The 15,909-nt window shown below is 42.8% G+C and overlaps 1 protein-coding gene across 4 annotated transcripts in view; it reads left to right on the plus strand.

Moving 5' to 3' along the window:
- Positions 1–15,909, plus strand: part of sdk2a (sidekick cell adhesion molecule 2a) — an 86,850-nt gene that overhangs the window by 53,463 nt on the left and 17,478 nt on the right. For all 4 annotated transcript variants that reach the window (XM_068337886.1, XM_068337888.1, XM_068337887.1 and 1 more), the window contains exons 5-18: positions 1,768–1,901; positions 4,954–5,065; positions 5,498–5,688; positions 5,856–5,939; positions 6,042–6,236; positions 6,837–6,953; positions 7,213–7,380; positions 8,630–8,732; positions 9,623–9,799; positions 10,081–10,217; positions 10,934–11,081; positions 12,490–12,630; positions 12,993–13,174; positions 15,791–15,906. In XM_068337886.1, the coding sequence (XP_068193987.1) occupies positions 1,768–1,901; positions 4,954–5,065; positions 5,498–5,688; positions 5,856–5,939; positions 6,042–6,236; positions 6,837–6,953; positions 7,213–7,380; positions 8,630–8,732; positions 9,623–9,799; positions 10,081–10,217; positions 10,934–11,081; positions 12,490–12,630; positions 12,993–13,174; positions 15,791–15,906 (2,005 nt within the window). The remainder of the gene's footprint in view (positions 1–1,767; positions 1,902–4,953; positions 5,066–5,497; positions 5,689–5,855; positions 5,940–6,041; positions 6,237–6,836; positions 6,954–7,212; positions 7,381–8,629; positions 8,733–9,622; positions 9,800–10,080; positions 10,218–10,933; positions 11,082–12,489; positions 12,631–12,992; positions 13,175–15,790; positions 15,907–15,909) is intronic.

Consider the following 15,909-nt stretch of genomic DNA (forward strand, 5'->3'; position numbering starts at 1 on the left):
CTTGGATGCCCACCTTGAAGCTCTTGTGATTGCTCTTTTGTGCTGCTGGGTTGAAGCAGTTTGTGAATCATCCATGTTTGAAGTCGTCATTGCAGCATCATCCATATTCGAATCTTTTTGAACCGCTATAAACTCAGCTTTTATTGAACTTCAGGTGTCTGAATGTGATGAAGTTCTCTATAGGTCTACAATATAAAGTCTGGAGAAATATGAGTGTAAACTGCAGCTATGCTGGTTGAGTCCAAATGCCTAATTCTGACATGCAGGCAAATTTAAAATGACAGTCCGCAACTCCTCAGAAACCGCCTCCTCATCCATTATTCAGCAGTGATGTCATAACTGACAAGAAGGCCCTTATTCGAAGTTGCCTGCTCTGGCTTGAAGAAGGGATTGGGGCATGAGTCCTCTGCCTCCAGGCCTCCAAAAATGCAGCACAAGCAGAGGGAAATTGTAAGAAAAATGTGAACCCCTTCCATGAATGTTTCAACCCATCCTAGCGCCGGTTACCATGTGGCTGACTTATCAGAAGTGACGCCGTGAAGTGAGGGTCTGCTCTGTGACAATGAGAGGCACTGACAGGACACTCATTTATTGTTTCTTTGCTCGCTTGTTTGTCTTCCTCTTTGTGTCAGTCCACATTGATATTCACAGGGGTGTGTGTGTGTGTGTATGATGTTTTTGTGCCGTATGTAAGTCTATGTTGACTCGGTAGGAGCCTTGGCTCCTAATTGTCCAGGAACAAATCTGTTTATCCCTCACCAATCAGGCGGATGCTGACAGTTGAGGAGAATCTAATGTGGTTGTGTGCTTAGCATCGCTCCTCTTTTAATGGGGCCGTTTCAATGTTTTCAAGAGGTGCTGGCATACAACAGATGATTTCAAAAGAATGTTTTCATATTGTGTGAGGAAATTGTTGTTGTTTTTTGAGTTTTCACCTAGACCATAATTTTTATCATGTTGCTTTTTTGAATTTACTGAAGAGAAACAAATGTTCAGCTCTGGACAATTTATGTCAAAAAGACGCCAAACTCAATACTGATCACCAACCTGCACAGGTTTGTTATTTTAGTTCCTATCCGTTGAAAGTTGCGCTGATACGTCCTTGTCTGTCACTTAGATCAGACACATATATTTGAAATACCGTACGTGGGCATTTAAATTCATCGGTCACACAAAGCCAACTCTTAATTTGTTTGGATATAAAAACGCCTCCATAAACAAAAGTCAAACTGACCCACGGTGACCTGCCTTGCTTATCCCACTTTATTTTTTAACAGCAATTAAAATTCTAGTAAAATTTGCACTGCTGGAACAGTGAATGTAAAACACCAAGTGGACTATTCTTTTAAGATGCTGTGGTACCTTGTAAATGTAGGAGCTCATAAAACTTGTTTTTTGTGTGCTTCATTTCATTTTATAATTTATGTGTGTGTCAATTTACCCTCAGGATTTATTGAGAGAAACAACTACTCACAGGTTTTAATGATATGAGTGCATTTGTGTGCTTGTTAATCAATGTGTGTGAGTGGTTCGGTGTGTGTTGGGAAACACATTTTGAAATGGACATCGGTTGACTCAGGGGGTGTTTGATTAATTGGGAGCAAAGTTAGTGACCTCAAGCTGATTTAAGTACATCTAGTTCTACCTCAGTTTGAACAGACGTTAGGTAAGTGTCATAGCAGTGTTTTTAGCTGGTGCAGTGTCCTTAACAGTATGCTCAACTAATGTGTGTGTGTGTGTGTGTGGTGTGCATGTAAATTTACTCAGTGCCATCACGCTGGAGAACACTCTGGTCATCCTGTCCACCGTGGCGCCTGATGCGGGACGTTACTACGCCCAGGCAGTCAATGACAAGAACGGGGAGAACAAAACCAGTCAGCCTGTCACACTCACAGTGGAGAGTAAGTACACACATGAAAACACACACTTCTCTGCAACAGACTTTCTCGCCCACTCGGAGAATAACACATCTCACCAGCAGATTATTTGTGCCGTCATCAGATTGCACTGACAGGTTGCTGCAGACGTAATGTGGTTTTTATTCCTCACATTCACTTCAACACATGGATTCTTTGCACACAGCTGCTGTAGAACAGACGAAGACAATACAAGCACAGATAGCATCGTCTCCCTGCGTGCCCTTTCATCGTATCGCTCCCTTCTCGCCGTTTATTCTTCCCTCCGACCAAAAGATGTAATCATAACTCGTACGTTAATAGTTGTCCTCTTGATCTGTAGTCCTCTAACCTCGGGCTCCAGCAGTGAATTACATTCATAAGGCACGCTTCAGGCAGATCTTCAACAGCGCCTCGCCATCCGGGTGGATGTACGGATGCAATAAGCGAACCTTCAGTTTAATCACTCCTCACAAAAAAGCAGATTTATGAAAGTGACAAAGAGCGGAGCAGGGAATGACTAAAAACACGCACATGTGCCCACGTGGACACACACATCAGATTAGAAGGTCAGCCTTTTCTTGCAAACAGAACATGTCTTGTCTTTAAATAAGGTCCGGCCTTAAAGCGTAGTTAAGTGTTGAATCATTTGTGTTTAGCTGAAGATGTCACTTTCGTTCATCAAAAGAACAGAATGTCCAATGGCAAGCATCTAATTAAAGGAGCCGCCGGATGTAGTTTCTTGAACAGCTCCAGGGAGAATGTTTATGATAATATCAATCACATGTAACAGATCCTTGGTTAAAAGTTGACATATGCATATGGTTTTTATTATTTATCCAGTGGAGGGGGGTTTGATCACTGGAGGATTCGAGCTGGTTTTGCATGCAGGGCGGCACATGTTCGGCGTCATCTTCCTCTTCTCTCGCCGGTATTTGTTCATCCTATCATTAATGCAGGGTTTGTAATTCCACACATGTGATGCAGAAATCTGCTGGGACTAAATATTGTAGAATATCAGGATCTGGTCTCTTGGATCACACAACTGCATTTTACATCAGAAAGTCAATACGGGTTTTTATAGCTGCCAAATCTGTGGAGAAAAGAATAAAAGATATGGAAGAGAGGCAGCTTGTGGTTCCATAGGGAGCATGCAAATGAGCGAGGGCTGAGTCACATAATAAAAAGCATCCTGACATCGGGTACCTCTCCAAACCGGGCCCTCAATTTGCTTTACATTTTGCTCTTCAGAGGGTGAAATTCACTTCAGTCGACTCAGCTTTATAATTGTCTTTGGACAGATGTAAACAATATGGTGACATTAGTAACTAGAATTTGCTATGCAGGTCATCATGTTGTTTACTTTCCCCATTTAATTAGAAGATTACACACTTGAAGTATTCTCAACGCTGAGAACTGCAATACATTAATTAGTGTCTGCCGAGGAACCAAGCATGTCTTCTGGAAAATAAAATGAGAATTAATTTGACAAGTCAAACAGATTCTCATTTTTCATCGCCAAACATAGAGCGTAGAAACATTAGCACAACATTTTTTTTGGAACTTAATTTCATAAACTCTGCTTAGACAAAGCAGACAATAATTCATTATCAGTCATCTTTATCCTACGCTCTTCCAGATAGAAGATGAATGCTGTTGTTTAGTCCTCCTCTCTCTTCTTCCTCGTCTTCCTCTCGCCACCATCTTCCTTTTTGCTAAACAGAAATTCGAAGAACCTCTCCAAAGAAACCCGCTTCATCTAACAAAAGTTACACAGATCAATAAAATAGCTGCAATCTTACACTGCACTTAAACCAGTGACAGCCTATACCCGTATTAAGACATAAGTTGATGTCTGGACCCACATGACGAAACGGATGAATCAGGAGATGTGGACAAATTTTAAGATTTAAAGAAAAATCAGGCAATCAGGGCATCGCAAGATGAAATATATTAATTTTTATCCATTTAATTGTATGTGATGTTTCTTCTCACAGTTTAGATTCCCTTACCCTATTACCGTAAGTCTTTTTTCTGAGGTTAATTCTAGTGTAACTTGGAAATATTAGATGTGCTCCTTACCAGCAAGTACCAGCAAAATGTCAGCAGGGCCTAAATGTGACATTGTGTTTGAAGCTGTACATTCAACACTTATATTTTCAGTTAGGATCTCTTTGTCTTCTCTGAGCATTTTCTCTCAAGGCCGTGATTTGTGTTGATTTAAGTAGTCTTTAACATTTTCCAAGTGTGCTTTCGTCCTTCCATTGCTTAATTTTACAGCTAAGGAGCTGGAGACTTGAATGAAGCAATCAAATACAGAGTGTGGAACCACACCGCAAGAAGACCATCAACTGGGCAGCTCTCGCACTCAAACCATGTTGGTGGAGGAACTTTTATCAGTACACAGCTGTGATTCCATAAAACTAGGCCTTTAGAGGCTGTGATTTATGAGATAGCGCAAAATAACAATAATCATAGCAAAAAGCAGGTTATGCTCCATAATAGCTGTGAGCAGCCTTGGAAAAAAAAAAAAAAAAAAAACTTCACCAAAAACACTTATGCGCAATTGTGTGCCGTAAACATGCGATCAGTCAAATGCATATGAGCACCAAGACACATCGCTGCGCTCTGGGGAGATTGGGGGGTGGGGGGGTGAGATCAAATTCAAAGAGAAATCACTGATTGAGGGCAGTGAATCAATGGTTGGCTGGAGGCTCAGTGAAACCTGTGAATGATGGTGCTGCATTTAATCACCTTTTGTGTTTGTCTCAATTATGCTACATAATGGCTTCTAATACCTGGGCTAACACGGGAAACGCTGTGCGAACTGGAAAAAGGATCTAAAGTAAAGACAGGGGTGTTAATAGTTGGTTGATAGCGCACTAGCTACCGGCTGGTGGCGGTGACAGATTGTCAGTCTCTGTGTGAGGATCCAGTCATGCTCAATCGACTGCATCAGACAGATGCACAAGCTTAATGTGAGATCTGTGTGGTTTATAGATTTTTTTTTTTCCTCAGTTTTTCTCTCTGCTTCTCTGTGGTTCTGTTTATACGATAGATATAGGGGGACCCGCGGACCCCATTGCCCCGTCCATCATCGTCCCCCCTAAGAACACCAGCGTAACCATGGGGAGAAACGAGGCAATCATGGAGTGCGTTGCCAACGCGAGGTACATTTTTCAACACAGAAATACACAACTGCTGAGCAAAGAAAGCACAGATTCAAATGCAAACAGACGGGCGTGTATTGTCAAAACACCTCCACCTTGTCTCAACCCCAGCATCTGATATCTGGTGATTTCAGTGATTCTTGAAATCTTTTGTTTGAACATGGTGGAAAGATGTTTCGTAAGTCTCTCATTTTGAACCTTGCCACCATTCTTGCCTTTGATATAACATTTCTCTCTCTCTCTGTCTGTCTCGCCCAACATCAGTCGTGAATTCCGGCTATTATCTCCGATTCAAAGCTTAATCAGAAAGACAGATGTATTCCACCACTCCCTCAATGCTCAGTAATCTTAAAACTAAGTATGAATCTGTAATAAAACCTGTATTCTTTATGGCACGCTCCCTTTTTCTCATCTCCATTGTCTTCTTTCCAGACCCCTCGTCAAAATGAGTATTACCTGGAGGAAGGACGGGGTGGTGGTCAACACGGGGATACGAGATTTTGGCCGTAGATTAGTCATCAGTTTGCCTACAGTCGGACATAGCGGCTATTACGAGTGTGAGGCATCTCTCCGCAGCAGCAGCGTCCCCTCCGTCACAGCCGGGGCCTTCCTGCACGTCCTTGGTAAATTAACCTTACATTTTTTCTTTTATTCATTCATTTTATACCTCAGTAAGAGAGTTGATGGTCTAGAAAAAGATTTAATAAACAAGTACAGGTGATTTTAAAAGGCTATAGTGGATTCATTCTGCATGCCGTTTTCTTGTTTTTCGTTTTATTTTTCGGAACAGAGTATCCTTTGTTTGTGAAAGAGCCACCGAGTCACATTAGCGCAGAGATGGAGAAGGTGGTGGACATCCCCTGTCAGGCACGAGGTGAGAGCTGCTTGTTTTGTGCGAAAGTGCAAAAAGAATAAAAAGGAACAAAAGGGTCGCAGTGACATAGAAAAAAAAAAAAATCCTCTGCTTCCTCTGCAGGCACACCACAGCCAGACATCGTGTGGTATAAAGATGCAGTGCCCATCAGCCCAATAAAAATCCCCAGGTACAGGGTGTTGGTTGGAGGCAGTCTACAGATAAATGGTCTCTTGCCAGATGACACAGGGATGTTTCAGTGCTTTGCCAGTAATCTCGCAGGAGAAATCCAGACAAACACCTACCTGGCTGTAACAAGTATGTTACCTTTAAAAAAAAATTTCAAAGCTGTCTTCACTTCTGCTTCTTAATTCTGCACATCTCTTCCTCTCTGGTCCCAGGTCGTTGTTTTTTTTTTATTTTTTATTATATTCTTAAATCTGTTCCACTGTTCTCGTTTCTAATCCTTGCTGCTCCCTCTCTCTCTCTCTCTCTCACTCCGCTTTGCCTCCTACACCCATCTATCTATATATCTGTTCGCTTTGACAGATTTGTCACCTTGGATGCTTGGGCAATTATTGGCTATTTTTGAATCACAGAATGGGCAGGAGAGAGAGAGAGAAAGAGAGAGAGAGAGAAAGAGAGAGAGAGAGAGAGAGAGAGAGAGAGAGAGGAAGTGATATGGCGACCTGCCTTGTCAGATTCTCTGAGCTGTCCCTGAAAATGAGACCTGACAGCCTCCCCCTTTTTGTTGAGTCTATTAAGCTCTCAGCTGTAGTCTGTTTTATTAGGGGGAAAGCTGTTTGTATCTCTCATTATCACTTCTGCCTCGCATGATTGTGTGTGTGCGTGCCCGTATGTCCGTGTGTGTGTGTGTGTGTGTGTGTATGTGTGTGTGTCTGACCCCTCCCACCCCAGGTATCGCTCCTAACATCACGGCTGGGCCCTCTGACAGCGCCGTGATTGACGGCATGTCAGTCATTCTGAACTGCGAGACCTCCGGAGCTCCTCGACCAGCCATTACCTGGCAAAAAGGTGCGTGCGCTCACAGCAGGAGGTTCTTAGCGGTGGCTGATTATTTTCCATTTTGACTTGTCAAAGTCAGACAAGACCGACGGATGTTTTTCAGAAAGTGGATTTTCTCCAACAAAAATTTTTGTTTCCAAACTAGTGCTTCACTGCTTTCACCGCTGTTTGTTATCCCTGACATTTATCCGATAGTCTAATCTCTCTTTGTGCCTGTTCCTCATTCTACATCTCACACCATCAATCACTTTCTGCCTTTTCCTTGCAGGTGAACGCGTCTTAGCCAGTGGCTCGGTCCAGCTGCCCAGGTTCACCCTTTTGGAATCTGGCAGCTTGCTAATCAGTCCCTCCCACCTGTCTGACGCTGGCACCTACACCTGCATGGCTAGTAATTCCAGGGGCATCGATGAAGCCTCAGCTGACCTGCTTGTCTGGGGTATAACAAAAACTAGATTTATATCTCTTGCATTATCTTACAAATATTTATTTATTTTTTGCTTGTTTTTGTACAGCCCGTGTGGAAAAAACACTGCAAATAATAAGCCGGAGTAAAACTTTTGGAGAATTTTTTAAAACTTGAGGGGCAAACTGAGAGCGCAAACCTCAGCCAAGGCCAGCGGGCCTTTCTACTATATATGCAAATCTGGAAGCATTTAACATGTGTGAACACGTTTCCAAAATGCAGTTATGTCAAAATGCTGCTGTATGTATCGTCAACATCCCCTCGCAGTCCTCACTTATGACCCACTAGAAGTGTACCTCTGCAGGGGCCTTCTGTGCGTTTGTGTTTTCTTATAATTACTTTAGCTATGTTGTATGTTTCTGGTCATCAACCTTTGCTTGATGGTCTGGCAGCTCCCAGCCAATAACTGAATGTTATTGGTAAAAAACGCAGCAATCAGGTTTCATTTCCATCTTACACTTCTTAACTCGGTCTATATCACGGATGTGTAAAATGTTGTGAGTGTCTGACGTGGACGTTTCTGTTGAAATTCATAAGGAGTCCGGCTTCCTGCGGGGTTATGCAAGTTTATTATTACTTTAGAATGAAGCCACTGAAAAAAACAAAAACAAATTTACATCGTAACTTTTTTTTATTCTAATTTGTCATTCATTTATTTATTTTTTAATTTTTTTGTTTCGATTGCTCTCGCTCTCTTCCTTCACTAACTCACTCGACCACCAAAGCTGTCTCGAGCCAAGGAGGGGGGCCAACCCTCCAACTAAATCCTACTCATTTAAAATGAATAATAATTTCTACTTCCTTGGCCTCTACTGCACCCTCCGCCAAGTTTTATTATTATTGGACCAGTTGTTGTGTTTTCCATAATACTCCTGACAATCAGACAAATAAAGTTGGACCGAAAATCTACTCTGTTTTGGAAGAGATAAAAATGAAAAAAGTTATCTTCTTTTTTTTTTTTTTTAAAAATCCACAAATGCTTTTTGAAGGTCACTCTCACATCATCATATAATATATATACATGTATACATATTGTGTATGTATTATTTGTGACTCTTGGATTTCTTTTGTGCAGCAGTTCACAAAAAAAAAAAAAAATTCTGCAAAGCCTTGCAAAGTACTTTCAAGTGGAAAATACTGTGCGATTCAAAGATGAGAGTAGGTTTGGCCTTGATATGATGTTCAAACACATCTGTGAATAACAATCTCTGTGCGTCCGCAGCTCGTACTCGCATCACAAAACCACCGCAAGACCAGAGCGTCATCAAAGGAACCAAGGCCGTTATGACCTGCGGCGTGACCCATGACTCCAGCGTCACCATCAGGTAACATGAATCCACTGCAATTTTTAAGTTTCGCTTTTTTTTTTTTTTTAATTTACTTTTTTTTTTTTACAATTATCTGTATTTCTAATAAAAGCTAACCAATAGAGATGTCGCAGATACCATAGTGATTTCTGGATGCAGCCACAGCTTAGCAATCAGGCTTTTCAGATCAAAGTCGTACTTTAATTAGTTTATGAAATCTGCCGGAGATCTCATCGTGTTTATCCATCCTTAGACAACCTCCCTTAGATTTTGATACCGCGTGAGCCTGATTGAGGAATTAGTCCATCGCTTCTCCCCCCCACCCCACCCCACCCTCGCTCTTCAGACAGTTTTGAGCATGATGGAGTGTGTGTGCACGCATCAGTCTCAGAGGGAGTGAAATGATGTCTGTGGGGCCCAGTGATTAGAGTGCCTGTCACCTGTGGGCCCACGACATTGATCAGATCGCAGGGTAAACAGATGAATATGTAAACAACGTAATAACTTCAGACAGCGCCTTTAATTAAACGCAACACAGAGGAGATTAGCTGGAAAGCCCGAACAGTCACAATTAATCTCAGGAGCGCCGAGTGTGTACACTTCTATTTTATGAGTGTGTGTGTGTGTGTAGTGGAGAGGTGGCAGGGGTCCATATGTGCATGTGGATATGTGGACAGGATTGCGTGGAAGGGAGCTGTGTATGTGACAAAGAGGCATGGTTTTCAGATTCAAATCACTTTGCCATCAGCCTCACAAGGCTTTTCATCGGCGTCTGTGCCTTCTGCCTTCTGCTGTATCATCTCATACGCAATAAGTAGATTTACTGTCACAACACTCAGGGAGGCAGAGTGTTAAAGCGTGTGCTCGTTGTAATCTAAAACACACACACATGCACATATTGCTTCCAGATACATCTGGGAGAAGAGCGGCTCTGTAATCGACGTGAGCACCTCGCCCCGCCTGCGGCTGGATCCCGACGGGACGCTGCACATCTCCCAGACGTGGTCGGGTGACATCGGAACATACACCTGCAGGGTAACCTCAGTGGGTGGCAACGACTCCCGTAGCGCTCACCTCCGAGTCAGGTTTGCCTATTTTGCATCCCCCCCCAATTTGCCTTATCTCTCTGAATTTTGCTCTCTGTTTGCATCAGATTGGCGACATGATGGATGGATGTTTTCTCCATCGCTGTGGTTTATCACTTCTCTCCTCTCTAATCCATCAAATCCCCTAATATTTACAATGCGAGGCTGTCGATGCGGCTGTTTAATTCCGTTATTTGGTGCCTCTCCTGTCTGATTCTATTTTGCTTAATCTTTTTTTTTTTCTCCCTGCACACATAACACACACATGAATGACTGAACAGGCAGCTGCCCCATGCTCCAGAAAACCCAGTATCAGCTTTGAGCACCACAGAGAAGAGGACCATCAACCTCACATGGGCCCAGGCTTTTGATGGCAACAGCCCCCTGATCCGCTATATCCTGGAGGTCTCGGAGAACAGTGAGTATTTCAGTGTTTTTCCTCATCACTAAAGCATCAGTGTCATCATTAACATTACGCTTTGCTCGGAAAAAGCATTTATTGCTTCTTGTTAGTGATTTCAACGGCAATATTGTCACTTCATCCTCCCTGGAAGAGCTCATTTGCTACCTCTTTTATTATATTACCATTTCCATTGTATCCCTAAGGTGGTGCCCTCTCTTTAGCTCTGCAGACAGCGTAACCTCTTCACAATTGATCAGTAGAGCCATACTGCGTTGATGCCAATTTTTCTTTTACCTTAAAAAAATGTTTAAAAAAAAAATTGGGATGCTTCCACCCATATAGAGTGACACATTCACCCATTTCTCCCGGTAGCTCAGGCTAACTGAGGAGATGACAAGTCATTAAGAGGAAAATGAATCTGAGGATGCAGATGGAATCTGTTTTGGGGGTTTTTTTTTTTGGATAATTGAATTTCAGACCGATATTTAGACGCGAGCACATGCAAAATAAATGGCTTGTTTTTTTACCAGCTGCAATATCATAACTGAAAATGAAACAATAGCACCCAATAATTGTTTGGATAATGTTGAATTTTAATTTGAGCGAGCGCCGAGGAGATTTTTCTCAATAATATATAAACGCTCTCACAAGGTCGTTCACCGCTCGCTCTCTGCAACTCACGGATCTTCCTGCATGTGCGTGCGTGTGTGTGTGTGTCTTCTCCACCTCAGATGCTCCTTGGACGGTGCTGCTGGCCAACATAGAACCAGAATCCACCGGGGTCACAGTCGGTGGTCTCATCCCGGCTCGCTCGTACCAGTTCCGCCTGTGCGCCGTCAACGACGTGGGCAGAGGACAATTCAGCAAAGAGACTGACCGGTCGGTGTTGCATTTCGGACTTCTCCTGCCTCTGCTGAATATTACAAAGGTTGCTGGTAGCTGTGACTTAAGATGTGTGAGCGTAATTTCACTTTGGGTGCTTTGGCGGCTGTGGAACAACCTGTGCTGTACCCTCATCCTGGAGGTTCAATAGAAAATCCTTTTGATTATTTCCTTTAAGTCTGCAGGTTTTCTTTTTTTTTTCCTTCACTGGTCCTCACTATTCTGGTGAAATGAGCTGGCTTCAGGAAGAAACCTTTTCAAGATAAACGTGAGAATACGCTGAAATTACACTTTGTGAAGACTTGATGAGTGCACTGACCCAGCTTCTTCTCTTTCCCTTCTATTAACGGTCTTCACCCGACTTCAAAATACGGAGAGCCGTGAAAGAGGAAGAGCCTCACAGGCTCAAATCTCCAGCACATTCTATGGACCGTCAAAATAACACGGTCATATTTGTAGAAGCACGGCCACCATCTCTCTCTCTCTTTCACACACACACACACATACACACACACACACACACACACACCATCTGCATCTCCTACTACAGTTCTTCATCAACACTCCCCTTTTGCTGCAATCTCATCTGCAGCAAAAAAAAAAACTTTTTTGGAATTGAAAGGCAACACGACCCGTCACACACACACACACACACACACACACACACACACACACACACACACACACACACACACACACACACACCTTTATATGCGACGCACTCATACCACAGAGCAGGAATCCTGTTTGAATGTTCCCAGACAAGAGCGCACCACAAGGAGAGGTTGGAGGGGGGGGGGGGGCAGGTGGGGTTTGGCGACCGAGCTTCACTGAGGGTGCGGGGGCTTTTTTTTTTTGAGGCATCTCCGGGCACACCTCTTTGATCCTAAACACTCTGCTTCATCTCCTCCGGAGCAGCGCGTGGTGCACTGGGAAGAAATCAAGATGTCATCTTAAATTCACTTAAGGGAAAAGTCTGCCTGGATCTCTCTTTTCTTGTTCTTTTATATCTTTCTCCGCTCCAACTGTCTCACCACTGTGGCGCTCCATTTTCACCGAGGCCCTTTTTTTGATCCTTGACATGGCACAGCATGCCGTCCCTCTGCGGACAGCTTTATTAAGAATGTGTATGTGTGTGTGTGTGTGTGTGTGTGTGTGTGTGTGTGTGTGTGTGTGTGTGTGTGTGTTTGAGGATGTGTTTTGGACAAAGGCACAGCCACTCTTATTCCAACTTCCTTTTATGCTGTTCTTAAAAAAAAAAACCACAAAGCGCATGCTTGGTGTGATTTAATGTCTTATGATGAAATGGGACGGAAATATGCAAATTCTCCTGATAATTAATGCGTGCTCTTCACTCTCTTTCTCCTCACCTCTCCTCCTTTTTTTTTTTGCTCGCGTTTCCCAGTTTAACCCTCCCCGAAGAGCCTCCGAGCGCCCCACCTCAGACGGTCATCGCCAGCGGTCGCACCAATCAGTCCATCATGATCCAATGGCAGCCCCCCCCAGAGAACCACCAGAATGGTCCACTCCAGGGTTACATGATCAGGTAAGACGGATATGACAGCCCGACTAATTTCTCAGTACGAATCGGTGCCTGTCTGGCTGAACGTCACTCAGACATGATAATAACTGTTATATCAGCTGCTTCTCTTCTTCTCTGTTGCTTTTCATACTTGCTTACTGCTGCTTTAGAATAATTGCAACCAATTAAAGACCTTCTTCTCGAATCATCGTGTTTTCACCTTTCTTCTCGAAGCCACTTTATAACAGTTCTGCATGACTTGTTCTCCATTATTGCCCTCACCTCTCCTCTGTGTCATAATATATTTCTATTCATGTCTCTCTGTGTGGTCTGGATCCCTCCCCCCCCCCTCTCCTCCGTCTATCGATTATTCCCTCTGCTGCCAGGTACTGTCTGTCGGGGCTTCCAGTTGACTGCCAGATGAAAAACATCACCAGCCAGGACCAGACCAGTCTGCTCCTGGAGGACCTCATCATCTGGACCAACTATGAGATTGAGGTTGCAGCTTATAATGGAGCTGGCAGGGGCACCTACAGTCACAAAGTCACAGAGTGGACGCTGCAAGGAGGTGAGGTTGTCACACACTACACTACTATCATATGGTGTGTGTGTGTGTGTGTGTGTGTGTGTTATATGAAGGCGATCCAAGCAGAGAAACTCCAGTTAAAGACTGTTTGCAAGCATTCATTTAAAATCTCCGGCTCCTATCATAAGTACAAGATGACTTGATTTGAGTTTACATATTCCATTCATTACTCGCAGCATCATCACGCTAGTCCCCTGGATAATGTTAAGCCCGCGGCATAAAACTTGTGACTGCTAGTTAATCCAATCATCTGTTTTCACAGATCAAATTAAGGGTTGTACAACCGTGTTTTCTCCACGGCGCACTTTTCTTTTAAATCCATTGCCAAACCCTCAAAAAGGTGATTCACACATGTTAAGAAAAGCCGCTCGCTCTTGTCTGAATCAAACGTCAGCATTCAGACGGCTTCGGCAAGGCTTTTAACGGAATTTAAGATGGCCATGTAAGTGCTTGCTTGCCTCTTTAGTGCTGCTGCTTTGTTTTTGTCAGGTTTACTGTAGTTAAATTCTCAATAAGTGCTGCAGGACTACAGAACAAATCGAGCACAGACAGGAAATACAGCATCACCACTCCATTTATTTTATTTTTTATTTTTTTTACCTAGGCTTTTATTTAGTTTTTATGTGTATGTTGACTTTCATCTTGCATATAATAGCCTGTTTGTGCTTGTATTTTATCTCTACTTCTAAAATCAAATGTTTTGTGAAAAACAGACATACTATTATTAGGGGGGGGGTTTTTGGCGGCAGCACTTGCTTATAGTGACCATCCAGAGACAGCTCACATCAGCTCGGTTTTATTCTGCACATAAATTACCAGATGAGGCTATGCATCAGGCATACATTTGGATATTGCCATGGGAAGTAGCCTCGGCTGGCTTCCTTTCTTATTGTACCTGCTGAGTGGTATAATTACAACACGCATTGTGAACTTTTCTTGGTGTCTTAACAGCTACACATTTCTATCACAGTCAGTAATTCAGACATCTGGTGTTCTTGCCTCCCTGTCTATTCAGTTTTTTCAGTGGAAGAACACCACATGGGTAACTGTGAAATCACACCTAATCTATTATTTATTGCACCAAACACACAGACTTGAGTTTGGAGATTAACATTACCATGGTGACTGTTTGTCATTAAAATAAATAGTGAACTTTGCCTATAGGCGAATACATCGGCATTGAAAAGGATTCATTTGTGCCTTTATTACTAGAACACTAGATAAAACTTTCTTTTCTGCATTGTTGAAATACTAAGTGCTTCATTCAGAGTTCAAATTTCTGCAGTTAGTCTGCACTAGAAAGAGGACACCGCTCCCGGTTTAGATACGCTGCGCTGGCTTTCAGTTTGATTTTAAATTCCTTTAACTTGTATATAAAGCTTTGACAGGCTTAACACGCTCATGAATCTCTGAATTCCTGTCATGTTAAATCCACTCCATGAGCAGAGATACTCTAAACCAGACTCACTAAATATTCTCAAGAGCACTCATGAGAAAATTGGGAGTGTTTCTGCCCCCCCCCCCGCCCCTTTCAGTTATTAGAGAGAATGAACGGATTTAATTTCTTTTTTTTGTTGGTTTTTTTTTGCACAGGTAACCAGTTTTCACTGGTTTCAAATTAAAGCTCATTTATTTCCCTACTTTTCAGATTTGTCATCCTGACATGAACTGTAGGTTATTTTCTTAACACTGCAGTTTATCCCTCATTTATATTCCGACCAAAGAGCAGGTGCTGTGTGTTTGTTTGTGTGTAAAAAAAAATAAAAAACTTTAAAATGTTTTGTTTCCATATCTGTCAGTTTCTTCTGGCTGGTTGATTGCAGAATATTTCCAGCATGTCAGAAATAATACATTCTACCTGGCATGCATTGTTATTAAAACCTTGGAAACTTCAGCAAACCTTTTTTGTGATGCCAGATCATCAACCAATCAATGAATGGGTCCAAATCAAAGGCTGATTTACCTGCGGATAAACAAATGTTTGGCATAACCGAAGAAGCACAAGACAGTCATGTTTAATTACCAAAAAACTTGAAAAGCCTGGAAGGCATGGTAAACATCACCATTTTATTTCCATGTCACTTGCTTTGCAGAAAATAAATAAAGATTTCGTCATGCAAGTCACTGTCAGCAAAATAAGTGAGCGGGGGCATTCATGTTGTTTAGCTCCGCTCCCGTTAATTGGACGTTTCCGTCACTCACCTCACTGAAGGCGTAAGAACGAATCACTGTGCAATTTTAAATATATTCTAAGAGAACTGAGGATAACTGAAGGCCGGTGCTGGCCAATCAGCTTCATTGATGCATCACTCTCAGATTGTTACATCAGAATCACGTGTTTACTTCAAACACACCGCTGCGGGGTTCACCTGGAAGCCGCCTGAGGCAACCACTCTCATACTGAGTTTGATTGACACTTTCTTACCTCCCCAAATGAGGCAAAAAAACCCATTCTTCTACTTGGTTCTCACACTGTAAATGAAGCTCCCATTGTACATTTTCACAAAGTTGTTTTTTTTTCTTCTTTCTGTCCTATCTCACTACTGCTCTTCCACCCCCTCTCTCGCTCTCTGTTTTTCCCTCGCTCCTCTGGATCAGTGCCCACTGTGCCACCAGGAAATGTGAAAGCTGAGCCTGTCAACTCCACCACCGTGCGTTTTACCTGGAGTGCCCCAAGCCCTCAGTTTATCAATGGAATCAACCAGGGATACAAGGTG

Source organism: Antennarius striatus, chromosome 16 (genome assembly GCF_040054535.1).
Source record: "Antennarius striatus isolate MH-2024 chromosome 16, ASM4005453v1, whole genome shotgun sequence".
NCBI classification, from domain to species: Eukaryota; Metazoa; Chordata; class Actinopteri; order Lophiiformes; family Antennariidae; genus Antennarius; species Antennarius striatus.